Source organism: Crinia signifera, chromosome 5, assembly GCF_055691185.1.
Source record: "Crinia signifera chromosome 5, ASM5569118v1, whole genome shotgun sequence".
NCBI classification, from domain to species: Eukaryota; Metazoa; Chordata; class Amphibia; order Anura; family Myobatrachidae; genus Crinia; species Crinia signifera.
Window position 1 is genome coordinate 222,302,556 of NC_139221.1, and position 21,136 is coordinate 222,323,691.

At 39.3% G+C, this 21,136-nt stretch overlaps 1 protein-coding gene across 1 annotated transcript in view; it reads right to left on the bottom strand.

Moving 5' to 3' along the window:
* The window catches only part of ULK4 (unc-51 like kinase 4), a 704,158-nt gene that overhangs the window by 457,507 nt on the left and 225,515 nt on the right, over positions 1-21,136 (bottom strand). Inside the window, exon 22 of the mRNA XM_083188569.1 lies at positions 19,634-19,761. Within this exon, the coding sequence (XP_083044695.1) occupies positions 19,634-19,761 (128 nt within the window). The remainder of the gene's footprint in view (positions 1-19,633; positions 19,762-21,136) is intronic.

A 21,136-nucleotide genomic window follows, 5' to 3' on the forward strand; every position in this document is an offset into this window, starting at 1 on the left:
TGATCAGCACAGTTATACTGATCAGCACAAAAGGGGGGGTAGCAGACACAAAATATACACTCTCTATCACTCTCTGTCACTATCTCTCTCTATCTCTCTATCTCTCACTATCTCTCACTATCTATCACTCTAGGACACTGCAGCAGCAGCAGTTATTGACAGTTGACAGTTATATGTATAAAAAAAAACCTGCACCCCCAAAAAGGGGGGGTAGCAGACACAAAATATACACTCTCTATCACTCTCTGTCACTATCTCTCTCTATCTCTCTATCTCTCACTATCTATCACTCTATGACACTGCAGCAGCAGCACTGACAGTTATATATATAAAATTAAACCCCTGCACCCCCAAAAAGGGGGGGTAGCAGACACAAATCTCTCTATCTCTCTACCTCTCACTATCTATCACTATCTATCACTATCTATCACTGTATGACACTGCAGCAGCAGCACTGACAGTTATTTAAACCCCTGCACCCCCAAAAAGGGGGGGTAGCAGACACAAAATATAGCTCTCTCTGTCACTATCTCTCTATCTCTCTCTATCTCTCTCTCTATCTCTCTATCACACTGCAGCAGCAGCAGGAAGTCCCAAGAAGTCAGATCCAGGAAGCGTCCAGCACGCTACAAGCAGTGATCAGGTGATCAGGTAAGGTATTTGCAAGGATCAGGTAAGTATTAGGCAAGGATCAGGTCGGTATCACGGCAGACAGGCACGGTGACCGTTCTGCACGCTATTCCAGACCGGAATGGCGTCTGCAGCGCAGTCACCGTTAGTTTAAATGTCGCGCCTTGGCTGTGATTGATCCGTGGGTCCCACGGACCAATCACAGCCTTGGGGGCAGGTGGGGTGAGGGTGGGGTGAGGTGTCATCGTCACCGATGACCCCCTCATGCCCCCTGACGCCCGGCGGTGATTGACACCTGTGTTACCGAGCGTCTGATTCGCTGGTAACACAGGAAAACGCTGTGAATGGCTGTTCACACTGAACAGCCAATCACAGCGATCGCCGACGGGGGGGCGGCATCGCAGCCCCCCCTGGGCATGCAGGGACATGTCTGCTGTCAGGGACAGCAGACATCGTCCCTCTGTCACTGCGTCTCGAGACGCAGTGACAGTTTAAAGTCATGACGTACATTTATGCCATGTGTCGGGAAGTACATCCCGGCCATGACGTAAATGTACGTCAAATGTCGGGAAGGGGTTAAGGTTTGTTAGCAATTTTAAATTAATTCCCGAGAGATATTTTTTACGTCTAGGCAACGCCATTTATATAATTAAATTGCTTGTCAGTCAAATGGGGTATCCAATTATCTGCGGTAATTTATCGTGGATAATTGTATACCAATTAGCCCTGATTAGCCTGTGCGAGCCACCATTTATCAGGGATTTTTTTTTTTTCACCTGTACCAGGCAGGCAAAACCAAATCCCTGAAAGCAGCCCCATTTTCGTGCGAGAATGTGGTAGTTGTGGTTTTCCACATAAATTAGTCTTACTGTAATTGCACCTCTATATATCAATTTTAAAAATACATATATTTCCCCATACCCTTGTGTATACAATAAAAAAATAAGATGTCAAGATTTGGATTTATTTCCATATAAATGTCTATTTTTTTATTTCATTTATTCCATTTAGCAAATGGTAAAACACATGCTATTAAAAATTACTGTATAGGTATTCACACACTTTATTATTTTATAGCTTTTCATGTCTTGGGAGGTTTTCTTAAGGTGCTAACTAATGCTATGTATTCTTCATATTTATGGTCCATATTAAACAGTACAATTGCCTGAAAGCTTAGGGATATGTCATTTAGGAGGCATTGCTAAAGGCCACCTCTTATGTCTCTATCCAGAACATTATGCAGCACACTCTATTTAATGTGTGAGCCTTTTCTATAGTTACTCTTACATCTGTGGATATCCATCATACCGTACATGTGTAAATATTCCAAACACAATGGATCATGAAAACATGTGAATCTTAGACCACTACTAACAGTTATGCACAAAGAAATAACTTTGTTTTGGTTAGCTTTAGACAATACTCCAGATTACCTGTGAAACTACAGTAAAATGTAATAACAAGCATATTACATTATGTAATGTCTCCATAGTCTTTTATCCTATTCTGTATGCTTCAGGGCTAATAAAGGCACGGTAGGCTTTCATTCTGACCTGACACTTTTTTTTTTTCACGTAAACGCCAAGAAGAAGCAAAAAAAAACACTTGCAAGGAAATTACAACATGTATAAAGAGGTATATTTAATAAGCACTGGAATTATCATACATTTGCAAGAAATTGCAGAATTCTGGAGTGCGGAAAACAAGATATCTATATTTCATTCCAGATGACCGGCACACTCCTTCCGATCATGGATAGATATATATATACAGTATATATATACATATATAAATATATATATATTTATATATATATTCCTTGTAGAAGCTGCACATAATTTCCATACAGGGAATGCTGGGGTGACAAATCTCAGGGGCTATCCATTACGGTCAGCTCCACAAATATCTAGAGAAGGCAGAGAGCCCTCTCCAGTCTTGTAAAATCCATTATTTTATTCAGAACATAGGCCCTTATTCTGGTTGGTGCGGTAATGTCCGCGTGCGGTTGGTCCGCCGATGTTTTGTGTCTGCGCATGTGCAGAGGCGTCTCTGTGCATGTGCGAACGGGACGCACGTCCCAAATCCGCATGAAATGTGTACACTACGAACAGGGGGTGGAGAGGGGCGTGAAGGGCTGTTTGGGCTCATTACCATATGCATACGCCCCGCGTTTCATGGGCGTTCCCATGAAAACGCTGGGCGTACGTATGGTAATGAGGCCGTGACGCACGTGTAGGGGGCGGACATATGACATTGCCGGATGTCAGCTGCCCGCCCAGATCCCTGCTTTTGCATGGAGAAATGCCCGTGTGGTCTAAGATTGCGGGAGCTGCCTGGCCACTCGGTCCTGCATTCGATGGTCTGCGACCATCGAATGATGGGGGAGGTTCCCTGAGATGGAGGAGGTGTATTCATGAGAAATACACTTGCGGTCCGTTCGGACAGCTTCTTACCGCATTCGGACGGAGTGAGCGATCCATAAGAAAGGCGGGGTTTAGGACGCACGGTCCTGGCCGCATATTCGGCTCCGGCCGCACCGACCAGAATAAGGCCCATAGTCCGGGTAAATTCTTTTAACACCCACAAAATGGAAGAAAAAATATGAAACAGAGACTAACGTGTCAGATCGACCATATAATCTATTCACTGACGTGTCTGTGTGGATTATGATATGTCGATAAGACAGTGGGAACATCGGAGAGCACATGGCACAGCATCGTTCATCCATACATTTAGCCTTTGAGACCAGTGCTTATGATAAACCTGTGGGTATTTACTTTTTAAAAGAGCAACACCAGCTATCAGTACTCAGAAGTACGGTTATAGACAGAATATTGCCCCCATCAGGGGGGGTGACCTTGGACTGTCCCTATTGAAAACAGAAGCCAGATGAATTCACCAGTTGGAGACCCTGGCTCCTAAGGGACTATATGAAACTAATTTATTTCTATAGAATATGTCTGTGCGTGTGTGTTTGTCTGTATATATATATATATATATATATATTCCTTATTGGAAAGTAATTTCGAATTGCTAAGGCATGATGGGGAAATTGAAGGCCAAATGTGCACACTTGGGTTCTAGATATATTCTATGGGACACTTTATAGGTTGCCACCGTTAGGGTTGACATTCAAATTTTCCCTGGAAGATTTCTTAATTAAAATTCACATTTCATGGAGAGGAATGATATGTGGATGTCATCTTTCCATTTCTGGCTCATAGAGCAGAAATATAGGAACTAAAATAATTTCAATAATAATGAAATTCTCAGCAGTGTAAGCAAAGTCAGGTGAAAATCTTACAAGCTCAAAATCTTAAATGTGTCTTGTAGCCAGGGAAATATAGCTCTGGAACACTGGAATTTAGAATGGACAATCTGTGGATCTTGCGACATTAACAAATTAAATATACAGTACCAAGCAAGGGTGGTACTGATTATTTACAGTGGTAATACCCCCTTTGTCAATAGGTTAACAGAAACATCATCAAGTTACAGACAGAAAAGTCCCTAATAAAACAAAACATAACAATAATCCATAATGTGGGTGTTTGCTTAGATAAACCCTGTCCTGGTCATTGAATCTTAGGTTAAAATCTTTAAGTGTTAAATCTTTTTTTGTTTGAATCCAGAAAATTCTAATAAACGTTGGAGGTCATTTGTTGTGGGATGAACCTCACCTAATCCGCAAGGAAGAAAGCAATAGAAATTTGTTCTAAACAAGTACCATTTAATGTAGCAATACAGTAAATAAAATGAGGTGTGTATTTTTTTCTTTATACAAAAATCACTGATAGGCTATAAAATAAGTTTTAGCATATCCTTGATATGATCTTTAGACTTTTACTAAATATTCTAATTTTTCCAAAGTGATATATATGATATATATTGTTACCACAGGTCCTTATTCTGATTGAGTCGGACAGCTGCGTGTTCAGTCGGATGGCCGATGTATTGTGTTTGCTCATGTGCAGAGGCATTTCTGCACATGTGCGAACGCTGCGTACGTCTGAATACGGCGTGAAGTCCGTACAGAAAATGATCGGTCAGAACAATCCGAGCAGAAGGGTGGAGAGGGGCGTGAATGGCTGTTTGGGCTAATTTCCATCTGCGTATGCCCCGCATTTCATGGGCGTTCCCATGAAAATGCTGGGCGTACGTATGGTAATCTGTCCGTGACGCACGTGTGGGGAGGGGGGCCGACAGCTGACTAGCCAGATGCCAGCTGCCTGCCCATATCCCTGCTTTCGCACGGAGAAATGTCCGAGTGGTCTGGAGCACTCGGAGCTGTCTGACCGCTTGGTTCATCATTCGATGGTAGGCGACCATCGGAGGATGGGGCAGGTTCCCACAGATGGGGGAGTTGTTCACATGAAACATTCACTCACGGTCTGTTCGCTCAGCATCTTACCGAATTCAGACGGTGTGAGTGATCCGTACGGTTGGCGGGGCTAAGAACACTCGGTGGCCGTCTGAAAATACGCATCCGTCCGAGTCAACTAGAATAAGGGCCATTATGTGGCAAGCTGAGAAGCTTTGGAATGTCTTTCTCAACATGGTTTTCTCTGTGACTCCCTACCAAGTCTCCATCATTTGACAAGTTGAAAGTAGAGAACCTGTGGCAATCATATTTGTAATACCACTGGTTATCAGATGTGTGATTAAAATATACTTACTGTAGTTTGATAAATATTAAAGGAAAAAAAGCCGTTCATGTACAATTATCCTAATTTCGCGTTACATATTGATTCTAGTGATAACGTTATAGTACTTAACATTATATATTTCTTATATCATATTAGACTTGCTAGCCAGTATTAAGTATTGCTTAAATTTTATTGTACCTATCTCTCCAGACTGCTGAAACAGTTAAATTTAAGTGTATCTCTCTATAAGTCTAGTTTCCATTAGAAAAACTAGACATTACTGAAAATGGGCCCCTTTAATGTAAACCAAGATAGTACAGGAATGTGAGACCTCATATGTTTAAACAAAAGACGTATGTTCTACTTAGACGTACTGCAAGAGTCAGCATAATATAGAAGCAACTCCCAGTCTATAGAACTTCGCTCCTTTAATGGATATAAGAGATACCATTAATGTTACGTATTCTTACGTTACTCAAGTCGAACCAAAGTTTTAATTGTTAACCCCACCTTAAGGGGTGTGTTGTATATGAATATGCATGTTTTTTGTAATGAACACTCCTTTATGGGAGTAAAGAAATGGTGACTTTATGTATAAAAAGGCAACAGCTGATATTAAAAACACATCTCCTTCACCATCATCTGTCTGACGGTCAGCGTAACTGTGTCGTGTGATTTCCAAGTACTGAAACTTTCCTGGGGCTCAAAAGACAAGCCATCATTTGGGGATCTCGTTCGGGATTGAAAATTTGAAGGAATAGAACTGTGTATTGTTCTCTGCTGAAGCTACGTTACATATCTGAGTGAGTACAATCTGTTTTTAATTATAAGACTGCTTTGCTCGCTCAGATCTGTTAGTTACCTATGTAGTAAGCAGAGTATAAATATACATTTAAGTTCTTCCTTGTAGACTTCATTGTTATAGAACCAGAGGTACTTCGATATCACACAACATTAAGTATAGCTGTAATATGTTTGTACTGTGTTTGTATTGTCATTGTTTACTGTATTGTCAGTGTCTACTGTGTGTCAGTATCTGTATGTTTCATATTGGATGATTGACAGCCATCTTCACGAGGCGTGCTAGTTGGGGAAGGCCAGTCCGGTATTACTTCTGGTTAACGCCGACCAGGCACCCCTAAAGCGTATTTGTTTGTTTGTCTGTTTGTCTGGTAAACACAATATAAGTCATAAGGTGTAACAGTGTTCACAAGACTGTTAGGACTTTCTTTGATAGAAGCTATAATAGGCAGGACCTGGCTTTCATCAAAGACTGACCCTGGCAGTCAGTTTGAACCATTTAGGATACAGCCCTTATGAAACTAAGTGTGTTTTACGTACATGTTAAGTGTTGCCTGAGTGTCTGTCTATGTGTCATTTAAACATCAATAAGCGTAAGGTGTATATAAATCAAGACAGACCTGGGACCACCAAAGATATTTCTCCTTTGTAGCCTCTTATAAAGGCTAGGAACTGTCTCTTTGGTGATTACCAGGTCAATTTCATCTTGAAAAAGCCCTTATGATATAGTGTCTTGTGTTTATGTATTTATGTCTCATAATGCACCACCACAAGTAGATAATCAGGTAGATAATGCACCATTTGTACACCAACCACCACAGGTAATTGAGCAACCCCAGGCAGTTAGGGGCCGAACATAGAAGAACTAGACTTGTTCGCAGCAGGGGGCACCACTCCCAAAACCACAATTCCAACAGCAGGTAGAAATACAGCTGGTATAGCCAGGTCAGGCATAGGGACTGAGGAATTGTATCCAACTTCAGATTTGCAGGCCCTTAAAATTGAAAAGTATTGTCCACAGAGGAAGTGTCCATTATGTGTGTTTTGTATACCAGAAGGAGGCACAAAATGTCCAAATTGTGGGAATTGGGTAGGGTCAGAGGTTTTTACCATGTGACCCAGAAGTAAGATCTGTAATAAGGCTAAAAGATTATAACTAAAGTCCACCCAAAGATGGGTTATCTGAGGCTAGGACACGCAAGCAATTAAGAATAAAAATAAGTATCTTAAACAAAGACAGACAGTATAAAAATCCAGATAAAAATAATGGCAACCAAAGTAACTGTGTCGTGTGATTTCCAAGTACTGAAACTTTCCTGGGGCTCAAAAGACAAGAAGAAATTAAAGTTTTGTTTTTTATTTAAAAATCCTAGGAATAAATAAATATGTGCCCAGATCAAATAACTGATCTGAGAAAAAAAAAAAAAAACTTTATGTTTGAAAGTCTGTAAGTTGGTAATTTTGGAAAATATCCTGGCCAGGAGAATAAATAAATATTTTAAATTTTCCCTATATTACCAATGAGCAGAATCAAATGTACAGTTTTGTGTTCAAAGTAATGAACTAAAAGTATCAAGTTTGTGTCATTACATGTGTGTAATGTTTAATGTGCATCTCAAATTCATGTGTATGCAATTATGATCTTTGCATTTGGTGAATTTTAATACTAAAGTGTATTTGAACATTCAGTATTTAACATTTAAGCACGTTAAGGATTTAACTGACTGCATGACAGCCAAAGGTCACGAAAGGTTACGTAGCTGCAGTATGTAACAGTGAATGTCTTTTTATGTTCAATGCATATGACGTCGACAACAGCTGCTATTGTAGTACGCTAGCTAAAAGAATTATTCTTTAGAATTGAATGCGCTAACTTTAAAATTGTTTTTTTATTTTTATTTTAGAAATCTGATCAGTATTTAAGTTGTATGTTTTATTTGTTTTTTTAAAACAATTATGTGACAGTAACATTTGTTTTTTGTCTCCTTAGTAGAGAGTTAAAGATACGAGCTGACTGCTATTTTCTGTTCTTTCTTTTATAGAATCATAGCAAACTTCAGTACAATTAAGTGTATTTTTTTGCATATCAGATATTTCATATTTTTCATTGGGTATTACTACTTGAATTTTTCCTTAAAGTAAGAAAATATGTGGGTACATGCACACATACTCAAACAGATATGTGTGCATTTAATAAGAACTTAGTATTTGAAGGGAATGTTATATTTCTTTATTATGACATTATTTGGAAATTTAGTTTTTCGTTAAAAATGTAGTGCTAAGATAAACACAGTTCCTATTGGTCATATGTGACTATGTTATCTTTCATAGCCTAATATGAACAATGATACTTAACTGGAACATTGTTGCAAGCCACAGAGTGGCTCATTCCTCTTTTGGATATTTCATTAGAAATTTTATGTTCTGTGTTTAGTTTGTATGGTCTCTCCGGATTAGTTTTCTAGGTTTTGCATTAATTTTTGGGGTTTTACCTTATTCAATCGTTCTTGTATCTGTGAGCACAGTTGCTCCTATGGATCTATAGCTTAAGTGTTCTGTTAGGCTGCACAAGTGTAGCTTGTGTGCTCATTAGTGGATTTTATAGTCTGTTTTGTGTCATTAGTGGGTATAGGCAGTTTCTCTCTTATCAACTAACAGTCTCCACTGCTACTTTGTATCAAATATAAATCCAATATATCCAAGGACTTACTACCTCAAATAGAGGCTGTATGTGTTTCTCTCCCAATCATCTATTACAGATTCTGCTGAAGTTATCCTCCCAGACTGGATCACATCCCAAGTACTGGACAAGCTGTGGTCTAAGGGGAAGATAGACACTGGCAAGCTGAACGTACAACCTGTCCAACTGCAACTAAAGTCAGGAGCAGTGCCAGTATCCATAAAGCAAAATCCACTGAATCCTGATCAAAGAGTCGCCATCACCAAGCAACTACAAGCTTATCTACATTCCGGCATCCTTGTTCAATATAGATCCGAATGGTCGACGCCTTTGTTTTACGAATAATTTATGATCTAAGAGAGGTCAACAAGAGACTGTTAACTAATTGTCCCATTGTGCCTAATCCATACACCTTGCTGAATCAGATCCCACCATCAGGGGCCTGTTTTACGGTGACCGATTTGGCAAATGATATGCCTATCACTAAAGACTCTCAAGATACCAAAGACTGTTAAACAAGTCAGGTCATTTCTAGGCCTGGTGGGCTACTGCAGGGACTGGATACCTCTTGCATCAGTTTACATGCAAACATTATACAATGCAATCAAAAACAGATGGTCCACATCCAACAGATGAAGAAATGGCTCAAGCAGTTCAGCAATTAAAGTTGGTCATTGCCTCGTCACCTGCCCTAGGCCTACCAGACTATTCTAAACCTTTTACCTTGTATTGCCATGAGGAAAGAGGACATGCTTTGGGAGTGTTAACAACAGATCCACGGAACAAGACAAAGACTTCTTGCTTACTATTCCAGCAGGCTTGAAAATATCATTCAAGGATCACCTACATGTATTAAAGCTGTAGCAGCGGCTGCTGTATTGAAGGATAAGTGCATAGACATTGTTCTTAATCATGAACATTATACAAGTACCACATGCTGTAACAGAAATCCTACAACAAGCAAGAACCAAACATCTTTCAGCAGCTAGACTCACCAAGTACGAAGTGTCCCTATTGAGTGCACCCAATGTGACAATCAAGAGGTGTCTCACTCTAAATCCAGCAACGCTCCTCCCAGCCCTGTTGCCAGAACAGAAGGAGTATGAACATCAAATGTTCAAAAGGAGGGAGAATGAGAATGAGGGAACAAGCACCTTCGGGCAGCACAGTATCGTCTACAACAGCCCAGAGAATGGAAGTAGATGCAGAAGGTGACGGTGAGAACAAAGATGAAAATACTTGTACTAAAATTTTTTCTCATGACTGTCTTGCTTTGATTGAACAAGAAACCCAGACATTGCCACACGTCCAAGATATGCCCATACCCAATGCTCATTACGAACTATATGTTGATGGGTCCAGATACTATGAAAATGGCACACCCTACACTGGATATGCTGTCACTACCGACACTGAAGTAGTAACTTCTGGAGCCCTACCAGCACACTTATCAGCACAAGCAGCTGAACTTGTGGCCCTTACTAAAGCATTGGAGCACGCAGAGCATACAACAGCGACCATTTATACAGATTCCAGATACAGCTGGAGAGTGACAATGGACTATGTGTTGATCTGGAAAAAGCAGAGACTTTAAAACAGTTACAGGTAAACAGATACAACATGCTGACCTCATTAAAAAAAAAAAAAAAAAAAACTTTTTCAAGCATTAATGAAGCCATACAAAGTTGCCATCATCAAGATTCAAGCACACACAAAGAATCAAACAAAAGAAACAAGAGGAAACACTCTTGCAGATGCAGAAGCTAAGAGCAGCAAAAGCCCAGCCAGTAGGAAAAAGACACGTTCGGAAATCACTTGAGCCCAGATATGATGGTCCATTCCAGGTTCTACTGACTACACCAACATCAGTGAAGCTAGAAGGAAGGGATACACTCATCCCATTGTAATCAATTACGAGTTAAGTTTGATGATGCAGTTTGCTGAAATGTTATTGGGGCCCAAATCAGATAAAAGTCTATGGGGATGTATTATGTGTTTGGCAACCACAATAGTGGCAATAATATGGTTATGTACAGTACTAGAGGTACCAGATTATGCTAATAACAACAGTACAGTACAAAGCACCTCCATAGTCTATCCCAGACCACATTATGTGAGAAAAAGGGAAGTAGCAAACCCTGATCATGAATGTAGAAATTTACCACACATCTCAAGGTGTATTTGTGAGTATTGTAAACAGTCACCTGAGGAGACATGTATAGAATGGTGTAAGGCCCCTACTGGAGAAAACCGAAATATGTTGTTGCAATTACATAATTTGGTAGGGAATGCCCTTAACACTACAAACTGTTGGATCTGCTCACAAGGTCCTACCTCAGGAGGAGGAGAGTGGACATTTATCCCCATCACATATGAAGAATGGGCACTATTTGAAGATAACCGTGCAGATAGTGAACCATTCAAAGCATCAGTTAGCCAATACTTACGCAAGGAATCCCCTAAACTGCTAGCACACCTAATTACCCCAAATGTATCTTTTTGCATTGAATTTAAGAAAAAACAAAGTGAAACCATACTTGGCTTTAATAATTAAAAAGATTTCCCCCTCAAACACCTACTTAGGAACATTTCATCCTTGCTCAAAGGCCCCTTTTAGAGTTGGTAGTGCCCCTGACACCTTCAAATTAGGAGTACCTCCATACCAAATGTTTTTAACACCATATGATGATAAACCTGCACTAAGGGAAATGTTAAATATTGGAGTGTGGCCAGGGCCAGGATTTCCTAGTTGGATGAATGAGACAGGAAGCAATCCTGACCAGTTCGTAGTTAATGGTACAGTAGCAGGAAAAGGATTGATTAACCTAAAACAAATGTGGGATAGCATACCTCCAATTCTCCCAAATAATTTGTTTTTTTTTTTATGTGGGAAATACGCCTACAAGTGGCTTGTTTATGGTGACTATGGAAATTGTACACTAGGACGCATAGTACCTGCAGCGCAAGTGATAAAGCATGAAGATCTAAAAAACATAATCAAAGGCCAAGAAGGCCTGGTAGGGAAGTATAATCCCATACACAGGGACAGAAGGGAAATAAAAGAAGCAGGGAAAAAGGCAAGAAAGCTAATCTACACACCCTGGCATGAGAGAATGGGATTTTTGGACCTATTTGGGTCAAAATCATATTATAGAGTTGAATCACTTGCAATGTTATTAGATAACATTACTGAAATATATGATAACACCTTCAGATATGTAGGAAGAGAAATTCAAGAGGTAATAAAAAGAACAGTTACAACACAGATTAGTTCTGGACCATTTAACGGCACAGACAGGAGGCTATTGTATGACCTTATATACTCAGACAGGAATATTGTGTTGTACATTTATTACCAATGAGACTGACAATGCTCAAGAGACAATAGAAAAACATATACAAGAGATAGAAGAGGAAAAACGGATTTATGCCACTGAGCATAATACACCTGACACTCTAGGAGGAAATTGGGGCTGGCTATCATTCTTGAATCCATCCACATGGTTTTCAGGAATCAGTGGATGGTTTATGGGAATTCTCATGTTCAGCCTAAAAATTATAGGATTATGCATACTGGTTTATATTGTTGTCAAGATATTGATGTGTGTTTTCTCTGTCTGTTTGAAACAGTGCCAGTCTGCAATAACTACAACCAAGTTCAAACAACTCATATCTGGACGGACACAGAAAGCAGAGGATCAGTCTATTCCGATGGATGTGAGCGAACGGCCAGTTGCCCTCTGACAATGGGGAGAAGCTACCTTGTTCTCAGGGCGATAACCCACTAGAACCATCTGATGTGACTAATCCTTAGCATAGTTAGGCAGTTTGTATTGTAAGATGTCCAACCACTATGAGTTTTTTTCTTACATTTATAATAATTTTTTTGTATGTTTTGTTTACTACTGTATGTAAACAATGTAATCTCAATTGTAATGTTTAATTATTATAAAAAGGAGGGAAAATGATAACGTTATAGTACTTAACATTATATATTTCTTATATCATATTAGACTTGCTAGCCAGTATTAAGTATTGCTTAAATTTTATTGTACCTATCTCTCCAGACTGCTGAAACAGTTAAATTTAAGTGTATCTCTCTATAAGTCTAGTTTCCATTAGAAAAACTAGACATTACTGAAAATGGGCCCCTTTAATGTAAACCAAGATAGTACAGGAATGTGAGACCTCATATGTTTAAACAAAAGACGTATGTTCTACTTAGACGTACTGCAAGAGTCAGCATAATATAGAAGCAACTCCCAGTCTATAGAACTTCGCTCCTTTAATGGATATAAGAGATACCATTAATGTTACGTATTCTTACGTTACTCAAGTCGAACCAAAGTTTTAATTGTTAACCCCACCTTAAGGGGTGTGTTGTATATGAATATGCATGTTTTTTGTAATGAACACTCCTTTATGGGAGTAAAGAAATGGTGACTTTATGTATAAAAAGGCAACAGCTGATATTAAAAACACATCTCCTTCACCATCATCTGTCTGACGGTCAGCGTAACTGTGTCGTGTGATTTCCAAGTACTGAAACTTTCCTGGGGCTCAAAAGACAAGCCATCACTAGCCAATAGTGTGGTACATCATTTTTTGCTAATTAATTAGCATCTTATTTGTAATATGGAGTAAAGTATTCTTCAAACACTGAATACAGGCATTCTGTATATCATTTTAATCAGCAAAAAAACTGCTTCTCAATCTCAATCGCTCCATTTGAAAATAAGCTGCCAATTAAAGTCGTGAAAAAAAGACGCGGGGCACCTGTTCTAAATGTTCAGCTACCGAGGCTGGTTCCTGGCACCTATTGTGGCAGTGCCACTTGGTAACTCCTCCTTTTGGGAGGAAGTGACCACTAGCATTGGTAATACAGGTGTCTCTTTCACTCCTCCCATATATGTGTTTTTGGTTTGGAATTGAAGGCGTCCCATATCTTTGGCTATTTGTAAATAACCTACTTACTTTGGCCCGTTATACAGTATATAGCACATTCCTGGTTGAGTTTTGAACCGCCCTCCCATTTATCATGGTTTGTGCTAGTTAACATCACTATGTCCCTTGAAAAGACACTGGGTCCTACAGAGTCACACAAAGCTCACAGGTTATGTATAACACAATAGATATATGTGGACATCTCTGTATGTGAGACTTTAGATATTGAATAAACAAAGACATAGGACAGAACTTTTAACATCTGTTGCAGCTGTGTCTGTTTTTGAAAACTGTAATATGTGCTTGAACCCATTGTGGACTCCTTTTCATTTCAAACCTATTTGGAGCCATGTCATGAACAAAAATGTTAAATTGGTGCCTCAAATTCTATTTACGTTTTTGAAAAGAGTGCTTACTCAACATGACACTGCATCTGCTGCCTTGCAAGTATTCCCTAACCCTAAGGGATAAAGTAATAAAAGTATATGGTTTGGGGGATAGTGGAATATAGATCATATAATTCACCAAAATTCATATATCTAGTATTTACTGCTGTAAAAAAACTCAAGGTTCACAAAAGCAATATGAAAAATGATCATATATCTACCACGTGCCCAATCTACAGGTTCCAAGTGTCCAACAGTAATAAAGTTGAGCTCTTAGAAATGAACACAAATTTTTGATGCCCCTTCCCAGAGGCATATACAGTATGCTAATGAAGTGCCATAGATAACATTCAGATCAGATAAAAATCATAGCTTCCAACATTGTGTACCAACTGGATCAGATGTTTATAGCCATGTAACAAGGTACCAGTGGCATACTGAGGGGGGTATTCAAGTAGTCCCGATGATACAATTTTTTTCCCCTCTGGCTATCCTATTTGCTTAACCACCCCACCTCCCTTCTCCTCCAAAAAAAGATGACTCAAAAACACACAGGTTTAGTGAAACCTGTGTGTTGTTTTTTTTTGTTGCTAAAACAGCCCTGTATTCTGCCCATTTTGGGGGGATATTGACTCGTCTGCCTAAGGGAAACAAAATCCAAGATAAGACACAGCTAAGTAAATAGCCCCCGGTAACACAATTACCTGTAATCAATGATCAAGGGTAACTGAAAGTGCTATTACGGCAATACAGACACTTATCAAAAAAATATATATTTGCTGGCACAAATCTAATAATGTAAAAGTCTGTAAAGAACACACATGTAATATATAAAATGGAGACAGACTCCTACATTCATCACTTATTCATGACCTAAAAGAAACTCTACCAGTGTTTCTGGAAGAAAAAAGTTAAAGTTTGAAATGAATAAAAGGTCAGGTCCAAAAATCATACCTTTAATAGAATAGAAGAGGTTTTTTTCATTTCTTTCATTAATCAAGCAATTATCAATCCATTAAAAATTATAACACCAGCTGTTTAACTGTTTTCTTTAACATTTATGTTTTAAGAATAGACTATCAAAAATCTAATTATTATAAATGTGTAAAATGTATTTTCTTTCCAGTTTTGGAAGGACAATCTATTTGACTAATCGGAAACTAAATGACAAAATATAAGTTCTCACAGTGAAACAAATCAGCTGCACTGTAAGCACACACAAACTATTTACTGACAAGCCTACAGCATGACTGGCATCTGAAAGAAATGACTTTGAAGATCCATGTCATAATTTTCTAAAACACAGAAGTAAAAAATAAAAAAACATGGATAAAAGAAATATCTAATTTTATACTCTCTCACAAATAAGGTGCAGTTACTTGTTCGTTTGTGCTTTGCTTCCAATTCAGAATCATTCCCTTAGTGCTCACTGTAGGTCAGGACACTGTTAGTTGCCGATCAAAGTTAAAGGTACATTTTAAATTTTTAATTGCAAAAGTTTGGATGCGCCTTTGCACTAAAGCAAATTAATGTGAGGAAAAAGTGGCGGTTATGTGGCAAGCTGTTCTCTGCTGTGCGAAATTGCAGAGCCCTGCGATCAGATATTTGCTGTCCAGACAGAGTGAAAACACAACCTGTGCACGTCTGCGAATGACTTGGGAAAATATCGCCGGCCAGCTGCAAATCTATTCACAAATCATTTACCATCTAATGATTTTCCCCATCTGTGCAAGTGTGCTTAACTCTAACCCTTCTGCAACAGAGACAAGCTGATGGAGGTCATAGCTGACCTTACATGGATGAAAATGCCTGCATTTTTTCTGCCACTCTCAGCAAATGGCTGGTCACCACCCCCAAACGCCGGCTTCCTTTCAGTCAAGTTGCAAATGGATTGCAATTAGATTAATGACAATATTTCCCCCATACGCCCGCATGCAAATGGAAGAGTAAGCGTATACATCCATTCGCATGCCGGTGCGGACATTTTGGCAGTGGTGGGCGTTCACTCACCCGGCGGGCGGCATTTACCCGCTCGATAAGCTGCAAAACATCACTGCTTAGGGAGGGGGTCTGAATCAGGCTAAGTGTGATTAGGCTACTAAACAACTCCAGAGAGTGCTATACTGTATAACATCACTCTTGAAAGCTGAGGTACTAGTCTGGAACAATGGTGCCTCGGTGTCTCAAGGAGGAAGGAGCAAGACTTAGCCCATAAGCCTGCTAGTCTGTGAAAGAAAGTACACCAGGACAAAAGGTCTACTCACATTGGGCACTGTAGGGATTTGTACTGTGGCAGGTCTGTGCTACACATAGGTAGGCAGTGGCTGTTTTACAAGCATGCTAGTCTGTGAAAAGGAGAACACCCGGGCAGAGGGTGAACCAGGAATCTGTGCACGGACTTTACAGACACTATAAATGAAAGCTCGGGCAGGGAAGGAATTCCTAATTCCTAAAAAGAGTTTAAGAAGCAACAATCATATTGTCACACTGGACAGAAAACAATGAGGGGGGTATGTAGGCGGTGGGGCTAACCAAATTAGTCTTCGAGTGCTTGCTCCTGTTGTCCAATCCAATTAATCTAGAGTTACTGTATCTAGCAGTATCCCCAGACTGGATGATAAGCAAAATAAATGTTAAAGTACTAAGATATCATATTGTTTGGAACATTCTGCAATATTATAGTCTTTTTTTGAGATGTTAATACTGAGCGAAACATTTCACTCATTTTTTTTATATACTATAACATATTTAAATTGCCAAACTTAGTTATATCAGTCGTTTCACTCATTTCTATTTGAATGTATGGTTTGCCTGAGTTTAGAATAGTTGTTGGAGGAAAGCCATAAGAAAGAACCATTACTCATTATTGTTTGGTACAGGCATGCACTAAAGGTGACCATACAAGTTACAATTATTGTATACAATTATTGTTTCCCCATAGGATAACATGGGATCCGCTAATTCCGATGGCTGCCAGTTCCCCCTCCGGCATCACAGAAGCTCAAGGTTGATCTCAGTCGAACCCAAATAGCCAGAGATATTGCGAGTAAACAGATTTTTTTATTTCTGAAATGTAATTTCAAGGCTGTTCATGTTGTTTGAGGGAAGATTTCTCTGGAACCAAATGGCCCAGTTTCACAGGACCAAAATCATTCGAAGCCCACTCAAAAGTTCTTCAATATGATACTGGTCTCATGTAAATGGGTCGAGTTGGTTCCAAAGATATAGCTGGTTGGTTAAAAGGGGGATGGTTTTCTCGCCCCCTCTTCATCACACCAGAAAATGCAGGGACTAGGCTGGTGTAAAAGTCCCTGAATTTTCTGGTGTGAAAGGGGTATTATTTCAAATAGCTGGGACCTGCAGTGCTCTGAATACAGCCGGGCAGCCCCCTGCTCTCTGCCCGGCTTGTCAATGGTTGTCATTTCTGGCCGGTGGCCGTCCCCCAGTTACCATGAGCATATATTCCCAATGAGCATGTAATCCCACATGGCAACGAGCATGGAACCCCTGGCAATGAGCATGGAACCCCTGGCAATGAGCATGTAGATAAGCAGCATTTATGTCGCATAATTTGTAATAGACATTATGGTGTTTGGCAAAATACGTAATGGACATTATGTGTGTGGCTTAACATGTAATGGCATTATGGTGTAAATGTTTAATGCGCAATGCCCCTGTTTATGAAGCATATTGTGCATTATTGCTCAATCTGTTTGGTATAGTGTGTATTTTGGCTCAATCCATGTGGCAAAATTTTGCCTTAATCTGTGTGGCATAACGTGAATTTTGACTCAATCCGTGTGCCATAGTGTGAATTTTGGTTCATTCCTTGTGGCATAATGTGTAAGAGGCAAGTACAGTATAAGGGGGTTACTATTGTCTTGCATGATTTGTATAAGGGGTATACAGTATGGTGTGGTAAACTTAGGTGACCACATAAAATGTGCTGAAATGTTGTCTACCGAGTTTTGGCTTTCAGTATTTTTTTATTATGACTGAAGTGCCGCCTCACCCCGCAAGTATCTTAGGACATCGGCCCTCCAAAGGTGCACTCACCAATATATCTCCCTGCATTTTCTATGCCAGCACCCTGCCTTTTCCAGGCATATATAATTAGTTGAAAGTATTTACACAAATAGAGACACACTCATGAGCAGACCACCCAACCAGAACACTGGTTACACCCCCCACATTATTAGGTGCTGGCCACAACCTCTATTATTGCGCATAATAGGCCCTTGATAATGTTCAGCTCCAGGCCCATTATACCTTAATCTGGCCAGGGGCACACACAGAAAGATAAAATGCCAGCTTGACATCCAGCAGATATCATGGGCATACAATGGAAAATATCTCATATTATATGGCCCACGATATCTGCATTCCTCTACCGGTGAGGTGACATTTCCCCAGCGTCCTACCCACTGGGAAATTGTAAGAGTATTTCTATTGAATTTTCTATTAAATTTACTGTCTGGAGTTGTCTGGACTGCTGGTCTCTTCTTTGCAAATTGAGTGCAAACGATTATGACTGTGAGAAATGGATTGAAGTCTTCAATATATGGAATCCTACTTGGTAGATCTGTGGTAACACTGATATATGGACACTTGAAGAGTTTGTTTAATGACCATGGAAAATTAATTTATTAGAGGGTGAATATATTTTAATTTATCTAGAATTATTTAAGAACCTAATGAAATAGTGGAGACAAAAATTTAAGCAACAGATTTATTTTTTTGTTGTGAATAGACAGTAGAGACAGTCAATCCTGGAAGAACCTGTAAGTGCAAAAGGTATGGCCATTAAAGTAGCCAAAGAAGACGAAGGGCAAGCAGTAAAGGAGTCCCCCACTGCTGAGGGGTACACATCAGTCCCCGTGAGCACCCATTTTATTTAACAGCAATAAGAAACCTAATTTTCTGAGTGTTGAATGTGCAGTGGCCAGCTCATATTAGACTTTAATTTCCAGAAGAGAGCCCCTTCTAAACTGTTATGCTAGGTACACAATGATCGATATATCATCTCATTTCAGACAGTACTATTGTATGGACAACAGCACGTAACCACATGTGTCATGTGTTGCTCTGCCGGCTGGGACACACATCACATAGTGTGTACCCAGCCTAACACAGGGTATGAGGGTGACGACTGTAGGTACAGTACAGCAGCTCATAACATACAGTAGTGTACAATTTTTGATACATTTCTCAATTTGGAGAAACCTTCAGTGGAAAGAGAAGACAAAAACAATAATTTTCTATTTTCGGCTTCATATAATAACATACCCATATTGTAGTTTGTTTATTTTACCTTATAACATCCTAGTCCTCCAAATTAATATGCAATATGAACTGTGATAAATGTTTTCTAAAATAATACAATCTTTTTCACATACAGAATTACAGTAGGTTTTATAAGAGGTAAATTTCAATGTCACAAATGAAATCCATTTTTCCCATTCTGTGCAATTTTAAATTACAGCTGCTGATTTTGATAATGCAAAAAGAAAAACCAGAATGTACATTTTTAATTAAATTAGATTTACCTGCTTTGGCAGCACAGCAGTAACATCTCTTTGTTGTTAATTAAAACTTGCAAAATGACCAGGAAAGCTTTGGCTCGTAACACTGTTGAAGGGCTTTCTAGGAGACGCACTATCTTAGTAACAAAATCCTGAAAAAGATGCAAATAATAAGTGAGTACAGAAACATAAATCTGCAATGGAACATTAAAGCAAAGTGAGTAGTAAAATACGCCTCAGCATGCTGTCATTTCATCACAGTGATAAAAGTAATCAGCCAAAAAATAACAATGCTAAATTTTGCATTGTTTGATTAGGTTAGCATTAATCTGAGACAAAAGAAAATTGAAAATATAAACAACTTAGTTTAAACAAGATATGATGCTGATCTCTCCAATTAACAGACATACAAAATTAAGGCAATTCCTAGTGAAATCTGCATTTTTAAAATACAGTATATTTGGTTTTCTTATAAATCATCTTATAATTCTTATGCGGGAAAGTAACAATAGGTTTGGAAAATTATACCACAAATATTAGCAGATATAAATGATCAAAGTTAGATTACATGGTTGGTTTATAAACACCTGTCTGTCGGATTTTACTTTGCTGTAGACTGAAGGCATACAAACCTTTGCACACAAAGCACTTTCCCCTCTCTCCCTTGCATCACCTTTTCTCTAACCCTAAACACAATCGGAATACAATAAAATTAGAGTATACCTTTTGGCTGCCCCAATTCAGGCAAGAACTGAGGGACCTGTTCTGCTAATGGACATGTCTGGGAGAAATCTAACATTCAGGTGAGGTGATTATTAAGCAAATACTGTAGTTTGAGCAGGGCCCTCTCTCCTCATGTGCTTTTCTATATATATATATATATATATATATATATATATATATATATATATACACACATACATACATACATACATACATACAGTACATACATACAACAAAAAGAATGGGCGCTCCATAGTGCAGTTATCGTAAGTTTAAAAGACGTATTTTATTTAAGAACAATCCACCACAATGGACAGGGTAAACGTACCAAAGATGGCGGTCTAACACACCACAGAAATTAAAGCATAGAAATGGTGCATAACACTTTGTTACCACTGTAGGAGTGGTCACTCTCGTCTGGGCTCCACAGTCTGGGTCACGCTAGGCCACGCCCTGTGGCCTAAATAGTTGTAGGTCCAAAATAGCTGTAAAGATGTTATACTCTTTCCATTTTAGTGTTAGGTCAGTCTCTCCACTTTTACCAGAAATGCACTCCGGATAATTTTGCTGGATAAATGCTGCTACAGCGGGCAGACCTCAGGATGTAAATGTCAACCAGCTTGTATATCTGTATATCCTTGGGATCTGGTGAAGCAAGGCTCTCACAAAAACGCGTTTCTCCGCCTGTCACAGCTCTGTGGCTTCCTCAGTTTGTGGAAGCTGTGTTTTTGTGAGAGCCTTGCTTCACCAGATCCCAAGGATATATAGTTATATACAAGCTGGTTGACATTTACATCCTGAGGT